The sequence below is a fragment of the Microcaecilia unicolor genome, chromosome 3 (assembly GCF_901765095.1).
Source record: "Microcaecilia unicolor chromosome 3, aMicUni1.1, whole genome shotgun sequence".
NCBI lineage: Eukaryota > Metazoa > Chordata > Amphibia > Gymnophiona > Siphonopidae > Microcaecilia > Microcaecilia unicolor.
The window spans coordinates 58,749,645-58,772,109 of record NC_044033.1 but is presented as its reverse complement, the minus strand read 5'-3'; the positions used below and the strand labels follow the sequence as shown (position 1 = coordinate 58,772,109).

The window sequence follows — 22,465 nt, the reverse complement described above, 5'->3', positions numbered from 1 at the left end:
CTGTATCCACATATAGGTGCCCCCCATCACCCGTAAGGGCTATGGTAGTGGTGTACAGTTGGGGGTAGTGGGTTTTGGGGGGCTCAGCACACAAGGTAAGGGATCTACAGTATGTACCTGGGACCATTTTATGAAGTCCACTGCAGTGCCCCCTAGGGTGCCCGATTGCTGTCCTGGCATGTCAGGGGGACCGTGTACTACAAATGCTGGCTCCTCCCATGTCCAAATGGCTTGCATTTGGATGTTTTAGACTTGGACGTCTTTGGTTTTGAAAATCGCCAAAAATCAAAGACAACCAAATCTAAGGACGTCCTTGGTATTTTTGAAACCAAAGATGGACGTCCATCTTTTTTCGAAAATGACCTTTTCCCTGCCTCCAAATTTGAATGTTTTACAAAGACGTCCAAATTCCAACTTAGACGTTTCTTTCGAAAATGTCGCTCCATGTAACTTTGTAAGTTTAAGTGCTTTGAAAAATGACAAATGTCTCACAGGTTGTTAAGAAGGTTTTTTTTCTGGCTTTGTCATCTCCATTCTATTTGAAGATTCCTGGATTTTGCATGTCTTCATACTTTGATCCATGCATTTATTATATCTAGATTAGATTATTGTAACATTGCTCTTGCTAGTATCTGTCAATATCAATTTCACCATCTACAAACCTCCAGAACTCAGCAGCATGTGTATTTGTTTAGAGCACAGAAGTATGACCATGTTAATCCTTTACTGATCTGACTTCATTGGTTACTAATAAAATATCGAATCTGGTTCAAAATATTGGTCATTACTCACAAAGTTCTACATCTTAGAGGTACTTATGTTCTTATGTACTTAACAAGTCAATCAGTGCCTAACAAGCAATTATTGACACCTTTGTTGTCTTGCCTTTTACTTTTTTCTAATTGTGTTGGTCCCAGTCTCATGTTTCTTCTTTCCTCGATCTCTTCTTAACTCTCGCCAGCATCTACCCCTCTCTCTCCCCCCTTTCCATCCAGCATCTGCTCCCCCCTCTCTCCCCTTTCCATCCAGCGTCTGCCCCCCCTCTCTCTCCCCCTTTCCATCTAGCGTCTGCCTCCTCTCTCCTCCTTTCCATCCAGTGTTTGCCCCCTCTCTCCCCCTTTCCATCCAGCATCTGACCCTTCTCTCTCCTCACTTTCATCCAGAGTCTCTCCTCTTTTTCTCCCTCCTCCATCCAGCATCTGGCCCCTCTTGCTCCTCATTTCCATCCACTCAGGCCCCTCTCTCTCCCCAGTTCCATCCAACATACTCTGTCCCCCTTTCCTTCCATCCAGATTCTAACCCCTCTCTCCCCTTCATCCAGTATCTGTCCCTCCTCTCTCCATTTTCATCTGGCATATTTCCTTCTCTCTCCCTCATCCAGTGTCTGTTCCTCCTCTTCCTCTTTCCATCTGACATCTGTCCCCTCTCTCCTATTCATCCAGCATCTGTCCTCTCTTCCCCCTCCATCTAGCATCTGTCCCATCTCTTCTCCCTTCCATCCATCATCTGTTCCCCCTCCCCACTCCATTCTCCATCTAGCGTCTGTCCCCCTTCCCCTTCCATCCAGTGTTTCAGTCTTTTTTTCAGCCTTCACCAAAACCAAAACCCTCTCTCCCCCCCACTAGGCACCCCCACTACCACTGGTGCACTAGGCTCTCCCCACTCCCACCCAATACCCCCCTGCTGCAGCCACCACTGCTGCTGCCCTGCTACTGTTTCAGCAGTGGCAGCAAAAATAGAAAAAAAAAAGATTGCGGGTCTGCACTGTTCCCACTTGCGGATGACCGGCTCTGCCCCAGAACAGGAAATTGTCAGAGGAAGGCAGTACCGGCAGCCACGAGCAGGAACACTGTGGCTCCGCAATCTTTTTTTTTTTTTTCTGTTTTTGTCACCACTGCTGTAACAGCAAGAGCAGCAGAGGTGGCCGTGGCAGGAGGGTATTGTGTGGGAGTGGGGAGAGGGTCAGGCATCCGGACAGAGCCTCTGGGCCCCCAGTCACTGCCCGGTTGCCCAAATGGTCAGTCCGCCCCTGCATGATACTATCCATATATTTTTTGAAAATCAACAGATAGACCAATTATGTGTTTGCCAACTGCCAGTAAAAGCATAATTAGTTTTGAATATTGAGCGAATTTGTGTAGCATGGCTTCTGGCTCAAGGTCATGTGCTCTTCATCCAGCAAATTTTAGACTGTTTTGATTGGCCTGTTGCAGTTTTTTTTAAATAAAATAATTTCATAGAGATGGAAATGTTGCCTGATTTCGTGGTGAGGATTTATTTCTATTAGGTTTCCATATCTCCTTGAAACCTTCCTATATGTGCATTTTTTTCTCCTAAGTCAAAATAAGAACCTGTTGATTTGTCTTGTTTTTATTCAGTTCTTTGATTTTAAGGAGAGGGAGAGTTATAAGATTGGGAAGAAAGATTTTCAGCTGATTGTTTCCTTCATAAAAATAAATTCACATGCCTTCCAGTATAACTGGTGTTTGTCAGGCATTTTCTTTAGAGATAAGCACAAACGGACTCAAACAGCCAGATCTGTTGCTAATGGAGCACTGTACAGAGGCACATATGTTTGGCAGTAGTGACATCTAGAGGTCTGTAGTGGTACTGAAGCTTTGCATGTACTTTCATGAATTTACATGAATTTATGTAGCATTGTTCTCCTAACCAGTGTTCCACAGAAAAGTCTCCCACTACCTTATGCTCAAGTCCAGACCACTGCTCTCAGCATCTCACAGCAAAAAGAAACAGCAGACCAAGAATACTATAATTTTTCGATATCGCTCCATGGTGCAACCTCACCTTGAGTACTGTGTTTTCTGGTCGCCATATCTCAAAAAAGGTATCAGAAAAGGTTCAAAGAAGAATGACCAGAATGATAAAGGGGATGGAACTCCTCTCATATCATGAAATGCTACAGAGGTTAGGGCTCTTCAGCTTGGAAAAAAAGATGGCAGAGGGGAGATATGATTGAGCTCTAAAAAAATCCTGAGTGGTGTAGAACAAGTATAAGTGAATTGATTTTTTACTCTTCCAAAAAGTACAAAGACTAGGGGACACTCAATGAAATTACATGGAAATACTTTTAAAAGAAATAGGAGGAAATATTTTTCACTCAACGAATAGTTCAGCTCTGGAACTCTTTGCTGGAGGATGTGGTAACAGCTGCTAGTGTATCTGGGTTTAAAAAAAAGTTTGGACAAGTTCCTGGAGGAAAAGTCCATAGTCTGCTATTGAGATAGACATAGGGAAGCCACTTTTTGCCCTCGGATTGGTAGCATGGAATGTTGCTACTATTTGGGTTTCTGCCAGGTGCTTGTGACCTGGGTTGGCCACTGTTGGAAGCAGGATATTGGGCTAGATGGACCATTGGTGTGATCCAGTATGGATATTCTTATGCCGCTTCAATTTAAAAACTCTTTTTGGAGCATGTATAATTATGCCTGCTTCTCCTCTCTAGTTTGAGCATGACCTCTTTTTGTGGTAATTAATGGACACTATGTAGAGCATGGGTAGCTTGTCTCCACATGGTTGAAATATAGGTTCTCAGGTGCCTCTGATAGATGCTGGAGAGGGTGTGGGGAAAGGGAGATATGGGCCATATATGGTGGAACACCCTTGAAAGTAAGGCTTTCTGGAAAAATGATTTATTTATAAGCTGACATTTTATAGGGGTGGATCTACCCTGGGACCTGGGAATTTTCTTACTGAACTTGAAGATGAGAGGGCTTAAGAGGTCATAGATTAGGGCATTAGGCATTTCTTGAAAGTTTCAAATTGGTGCTGGCGGCATTCTGCAAGGATAAATATTCATTGTGGGTATCCTGAAAACGAAAACCTGACTGGCTGGGGTGCCTCCAGGACTAAATTTGGGAACCACTGGATTAGGCTTTTGTTGAAAGTTTCAAATTGGTGCTGGCTATATCCTGGAATGACCTGCAGGCCCTGTCTTGGGTAGTTGGTTGGCTGAACTTTGTGACATAAGAAAGTTGGAATGCCTCACTGCTGTAAGAAAATTAAACAAAAAGGTTTCATGGCATGTATAGATACAAAAACAGACTATTACCTGGGAGCAAAAATTAGAGGTGGCAGCAAAGTTGGGGGGAGGGGTGAAATTGCTTGTTAAAGGGAGCTTATATGGGGGTTGAGGAGATGGAGAATGGAGAAAAAGAGATTGAAAGTGAAAGATATGGTTTGCACAAAAGGGTGGGGAGAAATGATGTTCATAATATTGATGTTACATGGGACATTTTGTTTTAGCATGTGTTTATGTGCTATGATCTTGAGACATAAAAAATTAGCATTGACTTAGAGCATTCTTACCTTTTCTTTCTTTTTATTTGGCCTGTTTCCTTCATCTAGCATGCTGTTGGAATCTGCCTTATGTTTTCTGGCTTCAGAGTTTAGTAACGGCAATAATTCAGCAGTCACCATTGCCTTTTAGGGTTCTATGGGGCTCAGAGGGGGGCTGAGATTTGGGCATGGGCAATCAGGTAGGACCGAGCACTCAGGCTGGGCTAGGCAATGCCTGGGAAACTCCCAAGAGTCAGGGGCTGTACTTGATAGACAGATGTCCAGATCTGAAACTTGCAGGTAATAAGAGCTGGAGCGGAACTGGAGTCAGACCAAGGCTTCAGGTCTTGAACTGGAATCAGAGAGCAGGCCATAAACCTGGAGCTGGAATTACAGTATTTTTACACATATATAGGACTAATTCAGTAAATGGTGCCGAAAACGTCTGTGCGGAATTGCGTGCTGTTTAAAGAATAGCGCTTAGAGCCAATTTCCATGCCAAAATTGGGGTGTGAGGATTTACACCAACTGAAACCTGGTGTAAATCCTGGTGGATACATTAGTCATGAATCCCCAGTATTCAGTAATTCTGCATGCATCTTTAGTGAATGCCCCCTGACCTGCCCATTCCCTTCCCATGGCCATGCCCTCTTTTGAGTTGCAGGTTATAAGATTTGCGCACAGATCTTTATAGAAATGTGTGTGGAAATCTAAATCATTGTCAATGTTAACCCCCCAAATTATTAGTGCTATTTGGCTCATTAGCCAATTTTGTTGTGCATGCAGTTCAGGATAGTACACATTCTGCGCAGGTAAATTTGTATACCATTTATAGAATCCAGGGTAAATGTGCACAAATTGCATATCTTCTATGTAAAAATAAATTTGTATAACTTACCCATGTAATGTGCACTATACCAGTCTGTTTTTCTAAAGCATGCAATTTGCAAAATTAACACATTTGTTTTTAAGGGCTTTTTTTTGTAGGTTTTTGCAGGCATTATTAGCACATGAAACATGCAAAAAAAAACCTAAAAAGACAAAAGGCCTTAAAAACAAACACACAAATTTTGCAATTAGTGCTTCTTAGTAAAAATACACTGGTATAGCACACTTAAGTATGTCGCACGCAGAGGTAGGTGCGGTTTGTAAAAATACATGTAACACGTGCTATATGTGTAAAAATACAGTAATAGTGAACTAGAACTGGAAGCCTGGAGCTGAGAAACTGCATCATAAAGATTCAGCATACAGTAGACTTAGAGGCCAATGGTCAAAAGCTGCCATTAAAAACCACATGCATTTCGATCCATGGTTGAAGTTACGAATTTTGAAATAGTGAGCAATGCTGAAAGGAAACTGCATGCAAATGAGCTGCATGAAATTTCAGCAAGCATCTCGGCAGGGAAACACCTAGCGCATGCGTAGAACAGTCACTCGCTATGTGACTCCAGAACATGCTTCAGCCTTTTTTTTCCATCCATGACAACTTTTTACAATTTCTTTTTGTAGGGTTCCATGAGAACTTTCACGCCCTGGGTGGTTTATTGTTTATATGTGCATATATGAAAGCTATGTGTAGCTTTTTTTCCAGCTGCAGGTGCCATGGACGCATCTCCACAATATGCTTCAGAGTGCTGTTTCATGTGGGTCACATGCACATGGCATATGTAACACACTCTATAAATACTATTACAATATGACAGCAGACTGGTCCCACTGAGAAATCACCATCATGCTACGACTGCTCCAGACCTCCTGGAAAATTTTGCATGTTAAAGGTAGGTGCTCCTTTCTATGCATTGCTTGGAGTGCTCATTATAATACTAATCAGCTGTGAGGAGCCTAGGGAAAGGAGCCAGAAGGGCAAGTTTTACCCTGAAGCCTTAAAGGACTACAAATCCCAGCTTCCCTGAGGTAGCTTACCCACCCTTCACCAGAGAAATAGACCTCCCATTTCCTTTGAGAGGGAGGAAGACTACAGTTCCCAGATGCCCTGGGATAGAACACCTGATCCTGCTAAGAGAGATAGTAGGAACTATGATTCCCAGGCTCCTGAAAGGGAGAGCGATGACTGGTTCAGGAGAGCTAATCAAGGGGATTTGAGGCAGCTGGAGGAGACCCAGAGGGAAGAACCGATGGACTGGCAGCCCTTAGGGGAAGTTCAGGAGTTTTCCCAGGGAGGTGAAGCGGCTGAGCCTGAGCCTGAGCCTATGGATATATCTGAATTGGCCAAGGTAAAAGGGGGAAAACTGAGAGGATTTATAGCAGCCCTACCTTCCAACCTGACTCAGAAGTGGAAGAAGAATTCAAGTCTTGGAGTTTGAAAGGTTAGAACCAGCGCTAGGTTCCTTGCGAGAACTGTTCCTGAAAGAAGACACGCACTGAATTGTTCAAAAATCTGACTCAAGTGGGTGGATGCCAGGTGTTTGTTGCTGGTATAGTAAGGGGGGGGGGGGGGTCCCTTCAACCTCTACACATATAGGGGGTGAAGGAAATGTGATTTGAACTGAAAGCGGTGAACTGTTGGTTATAAATGAACATCTCCAGAAGAACTATATTCTGAGGGATAAATGAACTTTGGGTCCGTAGGGGCTTATTTCACAATATTAGTGACTGTGGGGCCAATACAGGATCCTGCTTTGTACATGTGAACCAATTTTCCTCCAAGAACTGTGTAACCTTTTGTAGTGGAAGCAAACAGGGAAAAGGAGGCTGAATTGAGCCCTTTTGCTAAGGCTGCCCTAGGCAGGGCCTCTATGAACTTAGTGACTGAATGCTCAGGGCTTTGAAAGACTGCACCCAGGATTAAATGTAAAATACTTGAGTTTATAAATGGACCTGATTTTGAGTTAATAAAGGAACCTCACCAAGACAGAAGGAGTGGAGTCATGACTCGGGACCATCCAGGGCAGACATCTCAACTGCCCCTGGAAACGGAGGCATGACGACACAGCTCATTGTAATATATTTGCATAGGATTATCGTTGGTTGCTATGCCAACAGTAAGATAGACATAGAACCCCTTTCTGCATTATTTGTTGAATAACGTAAATGCTAAACTAGCTAGAACCAGTCTAAATTGGATGTTGCTAGCATGATAAGCTCTGTGCATCAGGCCCTTAAAGACATGCAGGCTGGCTAGCCTTTGGGCTGCTGTAAACAGCTTCCTCCTTTCCAACAGCCCCTTTAAACTAAGCCCCCCACACCCATACCCTGGGGGTATGGTCATGACAGATTACTAGCTGGTCTGATACTTAGGACTCCGGCCCTAAACCTTGAAGCTGACCTGGTTCAAGATGTGGTTGGGGTCTTAGCCTGATAGCCTCACAATTCAGATTTTGCTCAGGCTCCCAGGCAGTATTCTCACTGCAACCAAATTTCATGATGGGCACCACGAAGACAAGCTAGTCCATTGTTCCCATATGGGATGTTCCCATATGGCTTCTTATGGGAACATTGGGCACTAATGGCTTAAATGCGAAAGAGTAAAATATAATGAATAATAAGTTGGTAGTTAGAAATGCAAGGCTTATCAAGAGTTTAAAGACTCATCAGTCTAACAAGCAAAAACACATGTATGATATGCTCTTATTGGATTAATGTGAAACATTTTTTATTTAGCTTTTGAGAGTTCTTACTCCCTTTTGCAGGTCCAGAGCAAGAGGTAACATTGCTAGAAAGTATAAGTGAATCATAGATTACATTACAATAGTAGTGTGTGTGTGTGTGTGGGGGGGGGGGGGGGGGGTGTGCAGAGAGGGAGGATTGCTGTGTTAGAATGATAACAAGGTGAGAGAAGCAGTAGTATTTCATGCCCACCACTCACACCCTTGCTTAAATGTCAACACTGACTTCCCGCTGAATTCCGGATCACCTACAAAATAGCTCTTCTGACTGTTAAGGGAAAGGGGGGAAGGGAAATGAGACTTGATATACCACCTTTCTGTGGTATTTTGCAACTACATTCAAAGCGGTTTACATATATACAGTACTTATTTTTGTACCTGGGGCAATGGAGGGGTAAGTGACTTGCCCACAGTCAGAAGAAGCTGTAGTGCAAATCGAACCCAGTCCCCCAGGATCAAAGTCCGCTGCACTAACCACTAGGCTACTCCTCCACTCAGAACTGGTTTTCCTGATTACCTTTCATATCTTACAATACCATATTCAACTGCTAGAGTTCTTTGTTCTAAAAATGACCACTGTTCCCCAGTCCAAAACTTGCTCACTTAGAAACTGTGCCTTCTTTTTTTCTTTCCCCTCACATTTGGAACACTCTACCCCTTTCTCTTCATGCTGACCTCTCACTGAAGTCTTTCAAGGCCAATTTGAAGCCCTGTTTTTTTAAAGCAAGCCTTTGGAAACCAAACCCCATCTGATAACCCAGGGTGAGATGGTTTGGACCACTGAAACCTCTCCTTGTTAATGTCTTGTTCTTTTTCTATTATCTTTCCTTCCTTAAACCTTTTGAATGCTGAAATGGGGTTCCTTACCTTTTCAAAATGTTTAGATTGTACAGAGCTCTGTTCTGCTATGGCAACTAGAGCGGTATAGCAAGTTTTAATAAACCTAAACCTGAGTGAAAAACCTCAAATCTCCATTAAGTTTTTTTATGTCAGTTTCCTAGTATCTAATCAGTTTAACCTTCAAATGTTATGCAAGTATACTGATCTTAAGGTTATGGATGCAGCAGTCTGGTTCTGATGTAGTGCCATGTTTTTATTTGCAATGTATAATTTTGCATCTGTGTAAATTTATTTTTGCCTTTAAATTTGACCTGTTTCACTAATGATATTCTTAAAAAAAACCGAAACAAGACGTTTATATTCTGAGGTAACAAATACAATATGATTATACACCAGCAGATGGCGCAAAAGGGACTTCGTTTTGCTTAAGTTCTTCACCAGGTACCTGAAAATAGATAAGTTTAGCTTCTAGCGTGCAGAAAATCGATGTCCCCCAACCCGCCTCCCCTCCCTTTCTCTTTGCTGTATCTCCTCACCTGCACTTGGAGTCGGTGGAGTTGCCTGGGCAGGTGCGCTCGATGCATTTCCAGCAGCCTTGGGCTTCTCCCCTTTTCTTCCTCGGGCAGAGACAGACTGATCTACAAATACTTTCTGACCTGCTCATCAGTATTAGGGGACTGACTCCCCAGTCCATGAGACCTGCTAAGTGCTAACCCACAATGGATCTGTTAATAGGAGGAAGGGCTGGACGCATTTCCGTGTAAACTGCTCTGACCGCAGAAAGTGACTTTTATAAAAGAGAGACGAGGCAAAAGAAATTCTGAATGAGGAGGGCACGAGATGCCTGCTGAAAAAGGAAACTCAGAAAGGACCCCAAAACTAGAGGCTCTGCTCTAATCCCTGCCTGGACACCATGTGCAGGTTTTTTTTTTCTCACTGCTTTTCGGCTCGGTACTAGTGCTGTGCGGGGTTTCCTATTTGCATTTCTTTTCTCGCTTCATTTGAAGTTTTTTTTCTCTTTTCATTTTGTTTTGCTGCGATCTTTTCTTTTGCGCCATGGCGTTCACTTTCGCCGCTTTTTGCTATATGCTGTCCCTGGTTCTCTGTGCGGCTCTCATCTTCTTTGCTATCTGGCATGTGAGTATCCCACATCTGGGGAGGGGAGGGGGGGAAGAGGAGAGAGAGAAATAAAATCAAACCAGAAACTCCAATTAAGTTAAAAATGCCTGCTTCCAAACTTATCAAATGTAGAGCCTTAAAGTATTAATAGGGTCTTTTACTAAGGCACGCTCACGTTTTTGGCGTGCGGAAAAATTGTGAGCATGTTAAACATTAGAGATGCCAATGCGCTCCTGTGGGCATTTCTAACGTTTAGCACACCCACAATTTTAGCGCATGCTATAAATGTAAGTGTGCCTTAGTAAAAGGGGGCCTTGGTATCTTCGGGCCTCTTTTACTAAGCCGCGTAAGCATCTATGCACGCCCAACGCATGCCAAAATGAACTTACCGCCGCCCGACTGCCGCGTGGCTCTTGCGGTAATTTCATTTTTGGGGTGCGTCTGCAAAATATTTTTTATTTTCTGCCGAACGTAGTGGACACGTGCCGGTCGTTACCACGCAGATTCCTTACCGCTAGGTCTGTGTCTGGTGGTAAGGTCAGACACCCAAGATGGACACCTGGCAATTTTGATTTTGCTGCACGTCCATTTTCGAGTGGGGAAAAAAGGCATTTTTGGTACGTGCGCTGAAAAACCTGCGCCTACACTACTGCAAGCCACTTTTTACTGCAGCTTAGTAAAAGGGCCCCGTGGTCACCCGCATGCCATGTCTTCCATGCGTGTTGTTTCTGCTGGAACCTGAGTCTTGGAAGCGGCAGCTTAACCAAAGCCCAAAGAGTTACTTGTCTAGCATCTAGTGCTACTGCTGTTTCCCTTTTAACTAACTTTATGTTATTTCTGGAAACTGTTGATATCCGAGATGCAGACCCTTGAACCAGGTATGATTAGAAATTTTGTGCTAAACAGCTTCCTCTTCTAGCACTCCTGCCCTTGTTCCTCGTTGGCCTCATAATCTGCAGTGCTAGTGCCACAGCAGGTGTTAATAATTCTGCCAGCTCCAGGATCGTCTTTGCCAATATTATGAAGGAAACAAGTCAGGTCAAAGAGAGCAGGAAGAGAAACTGGACCCAGCTCTCTTTTTTGACAAAGAGGAGAGGAGTTAGAGGGAGGGACCATTTGCCATTATCAGTCTTTGACTATAAGAAGGACTAGCTAATGAATGCAGTCTGAGGAAGAGTGAACTTGATGTATTCCTAAAGAGTTGCAATGGGGGTCAAAGGCTTTTCTGTGGCTATTTTATTTATTCTAAGGTGCTTGATATACCGCCTAAATACACAAACCTGCTTATAATCGAACGAGAAAAACGCCCAAGTTCCGACCTAAATCGGGAGATGGACGTTTATCTCACAAAAACGAATAGCGCGGTATAATTGAAAGCCGAACTTGGACGTTTTCAACTGCACTCCATCGCGGAAGCGTACAAAGTTGACAGGGGCGTGTCGGAGGCGTGGTGAAGGCGGGACTGGGGCATGGTTATCACCCGAACAGAGATGGGCGCCTTTCGCCGATAATGGAAAAAAAGTATGCGCTTGTAGCTAGAATTTAGGGCACTTTTCCTGGACCCTGTTTTTTCACGAATAAGGCCCCCAAAAGTGCCCTAAATGACCAGATTACCCCCAGAGGGAATCGGGGATGACCTCCCCTGACTCCCCCAGTGGTCACTAACCCCATCCCACCACAAAAAATGATGTTTTACAACTTTTTATTTTCACCATCAAATGTCATACCCACCTCCCTGGCAGCAGTATGCAGGTCCCTGGAGCAGTTGTTAGGGGGTGCAGTGGACTTCAGGCAGGTGGACCCAGGCCCATCCCCCCCCCACCTGTTACAATTGTGCTGCTTAATGCTTATTAGTCGTCCAACCCCCCAAACCCACTGTACCCACATGTAGGTGCCCCCCTTCACCCCTTAGGGCTATAGTAATGGTGTAGACTTGTGGGCAGCGGGTTTTGAGGGGGATTTGGGGGGCTCAACACACAAGGGAAGGGTGCTATGCACCTGGGAGCTCTTTTACCTTTTTTTTGTTTTTGTAAAAGTGCCCCCTAGGGTGCCCGGTTGGTGTCCTGGCATGTGAGGGGGACCAGTGCACTACGAATCCTGGCCCCTCCCACGAACAAATGCCTTGGATTTATTCGTTTTTGAGCTGGGCGCTTTCATTTTCCATTATCGCTGAAAAACAAAAACGCCCAGCTCACAAATTGTCGAATAAAACATGGACGTCTATTTTTTGCGAAAATACGGTTCGGTCCGCCCCTTCACGGACCCGTTCTCGGAGATAAACGCCCATGGAGATAGACATTTTCGTTCGATTATGCCCCTCAAAGTGGCACTAGGTGCTATACATCAAAGTGATAAAAGGAAATGCAATTGGAAAGCAGGCAGAGTAAAACAAGGGAAAGGAGAAATAGAGCAGTGTTTCCCAAGGAGTACCCCCTTGCCAGTCAGGTTTTCAGGATATCCACAGTGAATATGCATGAAAAAGAGATTTACATACAATGGAGGCAGTGTATGCAAATCAATCTGGTGCATATTCATTGTGATCATCCTGAAAACCTGACTGGCAAGGTGGGTACTCCAGGACCAACTTAGGAAACACTGAAATAGAGGACAGTTCTGGGTTAGCCAAAGGAAGACCGAAATAACCAGGTTTTAAGATGGGTTATGAACTGCCTATTAACAATATATTTTCTACTTACTCTCATTTGCTTAATCTTTGATGATACTACTTTCCAACTAACACTAACAGTTATTTACTATTTTACTATCTACTAACAATAACACATTGTAAGCCACATTGAGCCTGCAAAGAGGTGGGATAAGGTGGGATACAAATGCAATAAATAAATAAATAAAATAAATGGTGTAGTGCAGATTTAATCTGGGAGGGAGTTCCATAAGTGAGGGCCGAGATGACCAAACGCAGTAGCATGGGTTAGATTGAGACAAATTGGAGATGGTGGTGGCAAGGTGAGAAGGGAAGCCTGCGACGAACGGAGGGAATGGCTGGGGATGTAAGGAGTGATAACAGAAGAAAGATCGGTGCAGTTGGTAGACGGCTCTTAAAGACTAACAATAAAATTGTATGTTTGGTCCTTGATCAGTTAAAGAATGTGAGTTGTGGAGTTTTGGTCTAGTTCAGTGTTTCCCCAAGTCTGTCCTGGAGTATCCCCTTGCCAGTCAGGTTTTCAGGATAATCACAATGAATGTGCACGAGATTGATTTTTATTTATTTATTGCACTTGTATCCCACATTTTCCCACCTATTTGCAGGCTCAATGTGGCTTACAGAGCACTGTCAGGGCATAGCCATGTCAGGTTACATCATACAATTGGTGTTACAAGAAGTTAAAGAAGGCAAAAGGATTTGTTCAAGCATTAGTAGGAAAGTATATTCTGAGTAAAGTTGTAAAGGTGTTATATTATAGTTGGATAGGTGTTGTATTCTAGTATTATTGTGTGTAAGTCTCTTTCATGCATATTCATTGTGGATATCCTGAAAACCTGACTGGCAAGGGGGATACTCCTGGACAGACTTGGGAAACACTGGTCTAGTTTCTGTGCACAAGAAACAAGAGCTGCAATAAATGAAGTTATGTCTCTGTCAGTGCTTGCATGAAATCAGCTCTGTAGGAAGTAAAGAAGAGACATAAAGTCCAAACTATGGGAATAATTTTATAGAGCATATTATGTATTAATTTACTGTACTCAGTTCCTCTAATTATCCATTACGTAAAGAAGCAAAATAAAAATTAAAAAAAAAATAGAATTTAAACTTCTCCTAAGAGAATTGCTCTGAAAATCAACCCAACATGGATGGTACTGTACAAAAATCTTCTGCAAAGTCCACAATCTAAGGAGGAGGAGCACAGATTTATCCTCAGAACTGGAGCAAAAGGTTGGGAGGGTTGGAAGTGAGCAAAGATGATTAATTCTTTCACCAAAAAAAATAAGGAGTTGAAAGTGAAGTTCATTAAATTGATCAAGTTTTCTTTCACTCTCCACCCAAAATACATTTTAAAAATCCATGTCCAGAAGCGCTCAAACAGTCAGCAGGAGCAGCTCTGGAAACCTGAGAAGTAGGTAAAATGGATAATAATGTCCTTTGGACGGGATGAGTGAAATGGCTGTCGAGGGATAGGAAGAATCAATAACATCTAATTAAAGTAATTTACGCTGGCGTTCAGCAGTATAACATAGTGTTCTTTTCCAGAGTCAGGTGATTCCTAGTCTTAGGATAACAGAGTTTGAATATGAAGAAGATGGGTGAGAAAAACAGTGGAATGTGTCAGGAAAACTAGGGCAGGCAAAGGATGATTGCTGTAACTGGAAAATCAAAGTTCACCTTAATTAGTGCAGAGGTTGAGATACTGCTGGGCATAGGGACACACTTCTGCTGTGCAGTTGGCAATAAAAAAAATAACTGGTATGATATGAATACATATGCACATGATAGTGACATACGTGTGATCAATGAAAATCTTTGTACTTAAGGGTCTGGCATGGTAGCTCTGTGGCAAATGCTGCAGGCAGGGGATCTGGACCAGGATCTTGCACCCGAGCAGGGATCCTCAGAGGCTGAGGAAACTGCAAAGGCAGCATTCATAGGTCCCGAAAGAGAAGGAGTTTTACTCCTGTTGGCAGGGATTGATTCTACAGCCCAGCTTTACTCACCAGTGCTGCTACCTGAGTAAGGTCACTAGTAAGGGGCTGAAAATCTGTGAAACCCGAGGCATCTGAACAGTGATATTCTGCACTGTGCACATTACCTTCACAAGGTAGCTACTCCTGTTGATAGGGGCTTGATTGTTTAGCTCACTTTACTCATCAGTGCTGTTTCCTGGGAAAGCTCCTCCCCTAATGACATCGGTTATTGTTCAATGGTGACATCTAGTGGCCAGCTTTAGGCAGGTTCAGTCAGGAGCTGCAATTTGTGCCCCATGGCCAAGTAGTGCTATTACAATGCCTAGGCTGAGTTGAGAGGGGATATATAAAAACATTGCAAGTGAATAGTTATGGCACCACAGACCAACAGAGGCAGGTTCCAGTTGATCTGGAAGCCATAAGCTGTATGAGGAAACTAGCAGGCCAATAACATCTATGGTGGCAATTCTATAAAGGGTGCCTTGATATGGGTGCCGGATGCAGCATGGGAGCGTCTAGAACAGGATCTGGGCGCTGTACTGCAATGGATTTACAGCCTGCTTCACTGACACAGACTACTCAATAATTACCGTGGATTCTTTTGGATTCGTATTAGGTAAATGAGACCTTTATTAGAGGTGCTAAAATCTACAATGATTAAGATATATACAATGGTTAAGACATATACAATGATTAGCTATATACACACAATGATAGGTATTGTTTCTTTTTAGTTATATAGCTATCTATAAACAATCATTACATCACTGGTCTCTACATCTAAGCAATGCTAAGAGTTCCTAGACCAGGAAAAGAAGCAATAATACACTATCTACAATTATCACTGGTCCTTACATCATCCAGGCTCTTATAATCAGCTGGGGGGGGGGGGGGCCCTGTTCACAGCGAAAGCCAGGAGTTTCTTTGACCAGGAAACATGGTTCTCTGCGTAGTTCGTACATTACTCACAGATGATCTCCCATCACTGAAAGAAACTCCCCTTTTCATAAGGCTTAGAACTCATGTTCAGAGCTAAGGAAAATTACAAGAATGTACATGAGGATGCAGTCACATGCTTTCGGCCCAAGTAAACAAACCACTGGCCAGGTGGCTCATCTCCTGAACTCCGAGCATATCCTGTTTCCCTCCTGCACAAACTGAATTGATCAGAGACATGCCTTATCTTCCACATTCCAACTTGTTTTTGTATTTACAAGGAAAGTTACTTTCAGTCAAAGAAGATTTCAGAGTGTATTATCGGACAAAGCAGGGTTGAAAAGCAATCCTTTACATCTTCCATTACAGGTGCCTAGATTCCATTCAAGAATACTAGTGTAAACCTAGATTGGTGCATCAAAATGTAGGTTCACCCATTTACAGCAGCTTGATGGCAGGTGTAAATGGGCATACCTGGGTGTGGCAAGTAATGTCCACAACTTTAAGTACTGTATTCTATAAATTGCATGTGTGATTGGAAGACATGCCCATGTCTCTCCCATGCTCTGCCCATGTGCACTGTTCTAGAAGAGTGCTTAGAGCATTATTTTTATATTACTAGTCTTTTTACCACCTCCCCAAATTAGTACTCACAAACCACCTGCAATTTAGAGAGATAAAAGACTAGGAAGGCCACGAATATGAGAAAAGCAATTCTTTAATTATTTACCAAGAGAAAGTTACAATTTACAAATGCTAGTTTCTCATGTGGAGAGCAGGGGACACAAACGTGGTCTGCCACTGCCTCTCCAACGTAATGCTCTGATTCAATTGTTTATATACCTTTTGTGTTAAGCAATGCTTCACATTACTTCAGCATTTATCTTCCTCAGAGATCATTCTGTTCTCTGTTCTCACCATCTATTTTTCCTTAAGTTGCTAAATCACATTCTTCTGTCCATCCATAATTGCACCTTTCCCAATCCAGCTTGCCCGTAAGGGTATCATAGTAGATCATAAATCTCAATGCTAGTACCAATATTGTTCTGAATCATTTCTCTAGTTATTATCAATATGTCCTATCTTTATTGTTCTATTTTACTGTTTTTATTATTATTTTTATCTGAAAACCCTAATAAAATTTTTGGGAAAAAAAAAAGAGTTTACACAAGGGGAGAGCAACACAATATAAGGAAAAAATAATATTATAAGACAAGGAAAGGAAGATACATTCCAAAATCAAATACTTGTACAATACATTATATCATTTCTTATATCTCACAACCTTTCCCAATTAGAGATTCAATGTAGATCACAGCTTTAACAAGCTAGTCATGCCCGTGAATATACAAAAATGATGAATTCTAAGCAAAGTAAAACCTAATTATTAGTTTTTACAAACTTAGTGTTCAGAACTATGAGAGGTATGTGTATGAAGCGAATTGACAATTATTAGATACAACATTCTAGCAAAAGCTTTCAGCTGATCTGACACAGGATTATTTACAAATAGTATTAACACTGTTACAAACAGCAAATGAATGAGGTATCATAACAGCTAAGGAATATAAGAATTTATTTATTTAGATTTTGCTCACACCTTTTTCAGTAGTAGCTCAAGGTGAGTTACATTCAGGTACTCTGGATATTTCTCTGTCCCAGGAGGGTTCACGATCTAAGTTTATACCTGAGGCAATGGAGGGTTGACTTGCCCAAGATCACAAGGAGCAGCAGTGGGATTTGAAATAGCCACCTCTGGATTGTGAGACCCAGTGCTCTAACCACTACGCCACTCCTTCATTCATTTAGTAAGGAAAGATCCTAGTATCCCTTATATTTACTTTACACCTAAGATTCACAAGTCTCTTGATAATCCCCCGGCCGCCCAATAGTATCTGGAATAGGGTCTCTGTTTTGAGTCTTTGTCTCAATTTTTGGATTTTTATTTGCAGTCTGAAGTGTTTAAAATTCAGTCGTATATTCGAGACTCCAATGATATGTTGGATCATTTATCTTCAGTTCAGATACCACAAGATCAATCAATTATAATACTGACGTTAGACATGACAGTGTTGTACACTAGTATTCCACAACAGTCAGCTCTTCGGATTATTAGACAAGTGTTGGACAGTAAGGATTTGTCCGGAGCGTTGCAGATGGCCTCTTTGGTGATAGAGAAGAACTATTTTATGTTCGTAGACCAGTATTTTTTGCAAATTAGGGGAGTCACCATGGGAGCCACGGTGGCGTGCCTCTATATGGGTAACTTTGAGACTCAATATGTGTATCCTTCTGAATCTGCTGAAAAACCTTTGATGTGGAAGAGGTACATTGACAATGTGTTTGTTATATGGTCAGGTACAGAGGAGGAGTTACGTTTGTTTTTGGAGTATTTAAATTGCTGTGACCCCAACATTCAATTTGAAGTACATTCGCAAGGTAATGTGCAGTTTTTAGACATCAATATGTGCAAGATCAATTTGTTACCAGTACCTGTTGAAAACCTACAGACAGGAACACTATCCTAGATTTTACATGTCATCATCCTCGACAGTTAAAAGAAAGTATCCCCGTGGGGCAATTCTTGCGAATAAAAAGGCTATGCTCTGATGAAATGTATTTTGTGAATCAGGCTCAAGAATTATCTGTCAGATTCCAGCAGCGGGGTTATCCTAAACGAGCTATAAGTTCTGCATATAAGTGAGCTAAAAATACACAGCACCACTGGTTATCGCAAAGGGTAACTAGGAAAAAGAATATACATATAAATTGCATATTACCTTTTTATAGGCAAACCTCATTTGATTCAAAAGAGTATATTAAAACATTGGCCAATATTATCGTTACATAGGAGGGTTAGTGGAGAAGCCACGATTCTCCTGTACACGGGAGAGAAATATGGGGGAGATCCTGTCTAGTAACAAAACAGCTCGGTTATCTGTGACTGCAGAAAATAGAGGACATGGTCCGTGTCAACATTGTGTATACTGTAAACATGCAATTAGTGCCAATCAAATATGGGTGAAGAACATTGGCAGGCAGTTTCATTTAAAGCCACATTGAGCCTTGAAAATGGTGGGAAAATGTGGGATACAAATGCTACAAATAATAATAATAATAATAAAGTCAAACACTGATTATAACTCTAGGAATGTAGTCTATGGTATCCATTGTCCATGCCAATTATGGTACATTGGAGAAACTACACGGAAAATTACATTGCGAATAGCGCAGCATTTAAGTAATATAAGATTACAACGAGAGGACACCCCTTTAGTTAATCATTGGTTGTTACATCATCAGACCTGATAGACCTACCACCCAGAAAGCCAAAAGATCATCCCACACATTCCTTAACCTGCACTTCCCTAACTGCAAAGGTCTGAAATACAAACTAATGCACGCATCAAACTTTACCTACTTGAGCACACAGCTATGGAACGCATTGCCGCGCAACCTAAAAATGATCTACGAACTAATGAACTTCCGCAAACTGCAGAAGACCCATCTCTTTAACAAGGCATACCACAAAGATCAACCAATGTGAATATACACAACTCCTTCACATATAATCAGAACTGTCTTACAATATTCTGCTTGTTATACCGTTATCATGTTTTATCCTTGTCATATTGCCCAAGATCCTTCTATAACACAAAATGTCTATTTTCTAAAGTATTTCCACCATTCATGATGTATTGTAAGCCACATTGAGCCTGCAAAGAGGTGGGAAAATGTGGGATACAAATGCAATAAACAAAAATAAATCATTCCATTCAGGACTTGCAGTTTATAGTTCTCTTTCAAATTGAAAATGGGAGGGGGAGTTTGGAAAGACAATTAATACTGAAAGAGCAGAAGCTGATTTACAATTGGAACACAGTTGAACCCTGTGGGTTAAATAAAGAAATTGATTGGCCTTTGTTAATGGCTATATAAAAGGGAAGGGGGTAGACAGACACCCACTCGTGCATTGCAGGAAATGAGATAGAGACACCGGATGCTATAGGGCTCCAAGCGATGTGCCTTACAGAGGTTGTATAAGGTATGTGAATTGTAGTTAAATGTTTATAAAGTTTTAGTGTGGGAATGAAAGGATTGTAATAAGGTCTCCTGATGAAGTTATAAGGAAACACGGCCAGTATTGGGACTAAAACGATATATGGGACCAGAAGAACTTTTAAGTATAGGTTGATGGAATGGAGTTGATGTCTGATATCCTATACTTCCCCCAGTGATCAGAGGTTCTTCTTCATTGTTTATTGGGATTTACAACAGATTCATTGTTTGCAAGTTCAGCACTCCTGATTGGGGGAACGCCATAATTTAAAATAGAGTTTTGAAGCAGATAACGGACTTGGAACTTCAAATGAATATATTACAACTGTTCTGATATTAACAACAACTATTGGAGAAGGGCATCAGTATATTCTGTATGATTTAAATATGGAGGGGGGGGTAGGATGTTATGAGATCATCAAACAGAGAGGTTTTAAATTGTTAGAACATGATTTTTGTAATAAAGATTGTAATTTGAAATGCATATATGAATGGGTTTGGAATGTTTATTTTGTTTTGAATTTGTTAAAAATATATAAGCCAAGTGATATTGGAATTTTGATGTATTGTGGCTAATTATTGAGAATCTAACCCTATGTCTGGCATTCAATAAACATACATGAGATAAATTTGCATGCACCGCTTCCATTGTATGCTGATCTCTCTCATGCATTTTCATCATGGTTTTCCTGAAACCTTACTGGCTGGGTATGTCCCAAGGACCACTGTTCCCTCTAAGCTGATTGGGAGTCCTCCATCTACAGTCCTACCAGTGGGAGGTGCTGTTTCACTGTCACATTTTCAATAGTGAAGCACAGGCAAGCTTTACAGGACTCCAGGGAACCTGCCTGTCCCTAGAGATTGAAAACACATTATTGAAGCACCACCCCCTACTGGTAGGAATGCAGTTGGAGGACACACGTTCAGCTTAGAGGGAACAGTGCCAAGGACAGGATTGAGAACCGCTGCCGTAGAATATAGACAAGATCTGGAGAGAGCACAGATTGCACTAGACAATTGGCTGCATCAGAAAGTTACTAAGTCCATATTTTTATTTCAGATATCTGCTGGCTAGGTATGGCAATGAAACTAGCATGTTGATAGCTAGGCTAGTGAAAGGAGAATAGAAACACATTTACATAACTGATATCAGAGACCTGGATGGGGTGGCACAATGTAATATAACAACGATAAGGCAAAGATTTATAGAGTTCTATCAGGAGTCTTTTCAAGCAGGCAGAGGAAATGCAGATGCTAAAGCAGTTTTATGAGGATGATGGAGGAGCAGACAGTAGCTGAAAGACGTGGAAATCTATGCAGTTACAAAGAGGCTTAAAATTGGGAAAACAGCTGGACTGGATAGATTAGAGTCAGAGTTTTACAAGGAATTGGGGTTGGAAATAATAAAGCCCTTAAAGGAAATGTTTAACCATGTCCTAGAAAATAGGGGTATTCACATGAAATGTGGCAAGCGTTGATTAGTGGTGCTGCACCAAAAAAGGTAGGGATGATAAGGAGGTTAGGGCCTATTGGCTAATGTTGCTCATTAATGTTGATGTAAGAATCCTAGCAACAGTGTTAGCAGACTGACTGGGCCTTAGTTGTAGGGGACGGATCAAACAGGTTTTGTGTGAGAGAGAGAGAAGTGGAATTGAGAATGTGAGGAAGTTGGTTGCGATTCTCTCTTTGGGGATGGGCTTGGTTCTAAGTCTGGACTCGGAGAAAGCTTTTGACAAGTTAGAGTTACATGTTCTGGGTTTTAGAGGTGGAATTTAATAGGGAACATGTAAACTTGGATATGACAGTTTTATAGGGAACCCAGTGCACATCTGTTTATCAGTGGAGGAGTGACAGAGGGCAGTGACGATCCTAGGTCGGCTGCTACCCGGGGCGGATCGCCGATGCGCACCCCCCTCCCTGGGTGCAGCACGACCCCTCCCCTCCTGGCGCAATGACACTCCCCCAAGTGCATCAACCCCCCCCCCCCCCCAAGTGCATTCTTGGCTGCTGGGAGCAGCTGCGCGGCTCTCAGCTCCGCTGGCTCCCTGCTCCCTCTGCCCCGGAACAGGAAGTAACCTGTTCCATGGCAGAGAGAGCAGGGAACCAGCAGAACCGACAGGTGCGCGGCTGCTCTCTGCACCCCTCCAGAGGCGTGCACCTGGGGCGGACCACCCCCACCGCCCTGCCCTTGCTACGCCACTGAGAGGGTCACCATGATGTGCATGCTGAATCATCACCATCAAAGGTTTTGCATCTACAGAACTCCAGTGTTAACTATTGAGAGCTTCTGTGCAGTTAATGCAGAAAAAAGTTTGCTACCCCATATTAACTACATGGCAGATAATGCACAATACAGGTAGACATTGTGGGGGATAATTCTATAAATAGGCACTAACATGTATATTTAAATCTGTTTATTGACACAAAATTCAGAAAATACATACAGAATCTGTAACAAGAAACAATAACAGTGTAACAAACAACTGCCAATCTTTCTTCCGTCGTCAATTTGTTTTCTTTTTTCCCCCCATTTACCCCTGCCTTCCCACCCTCTCTTGTCCCTCTTATTGATGGTTTAATTAATGATTTGATTGATGAGAAATCAAACATATAAATGGCAAGTGACCGACTCACCTGCAAATGCGCAGTAGAGACTTCCCTCTCTGTCCCGCCCTCGCGTCAAGACGTGATGACGTCAGAGGGCGGAACAGAGAGGGAAACGGAGTCGGACGCTGCCGCTGGAGCCTGGAAATGAACATCGCGTGCACCAACCTCCACCCTCTGCCCCATCCCCGCCGCTCCTGCCCCCCTCCGTATCGGGCCCCCTGCACTGACCTGACAGCGCCTCTCACCTCCATGTGGAAGCGCTGCAGGCAGCAGCAGAGCGAGAGGCGCTGTCAGGTCAGTGCAGGGGGCCCGGCACGGAGGGGGGAGGGAGCGGTGGC

The 22,465-nt window shown here is 42.6% G+C and overlaps 1 protein-coding gene across 2 annotated transcripts in view; it reads left to right on the top strand.

The window, feature by feature from the left end:
• Window positions 1-6,301: 6,301 nt before the first annotated feature.
• The window catches only part of CNIH3 (cornichon family AMPA receptor auxiliary protein 3), a 111,801-nt gene continuing 95,637 nt past the window's right edge, over window positions 6,302-22,465 (top strand). Inside the window, exon 1 of one of the 2 annotated variants that reach the window (XR_003941251.1) lies at window positions 6,302-6,626. Coding sequence is in view for 1 of the 2 variants with exons in the window: in XM_030194639.1 (XP_030050499.1) it covers window positions 9,822-9,902 (81 nt within the window). In the remaining variant the exon portion in view is untranslated. Of the gene's footprint in view, window positions 6,627-9,724; window positions 9,903-22,465 lie in introns of those variants that run through there. The other variant, XM_030194639.1, reaches the window with a different exon arrangement.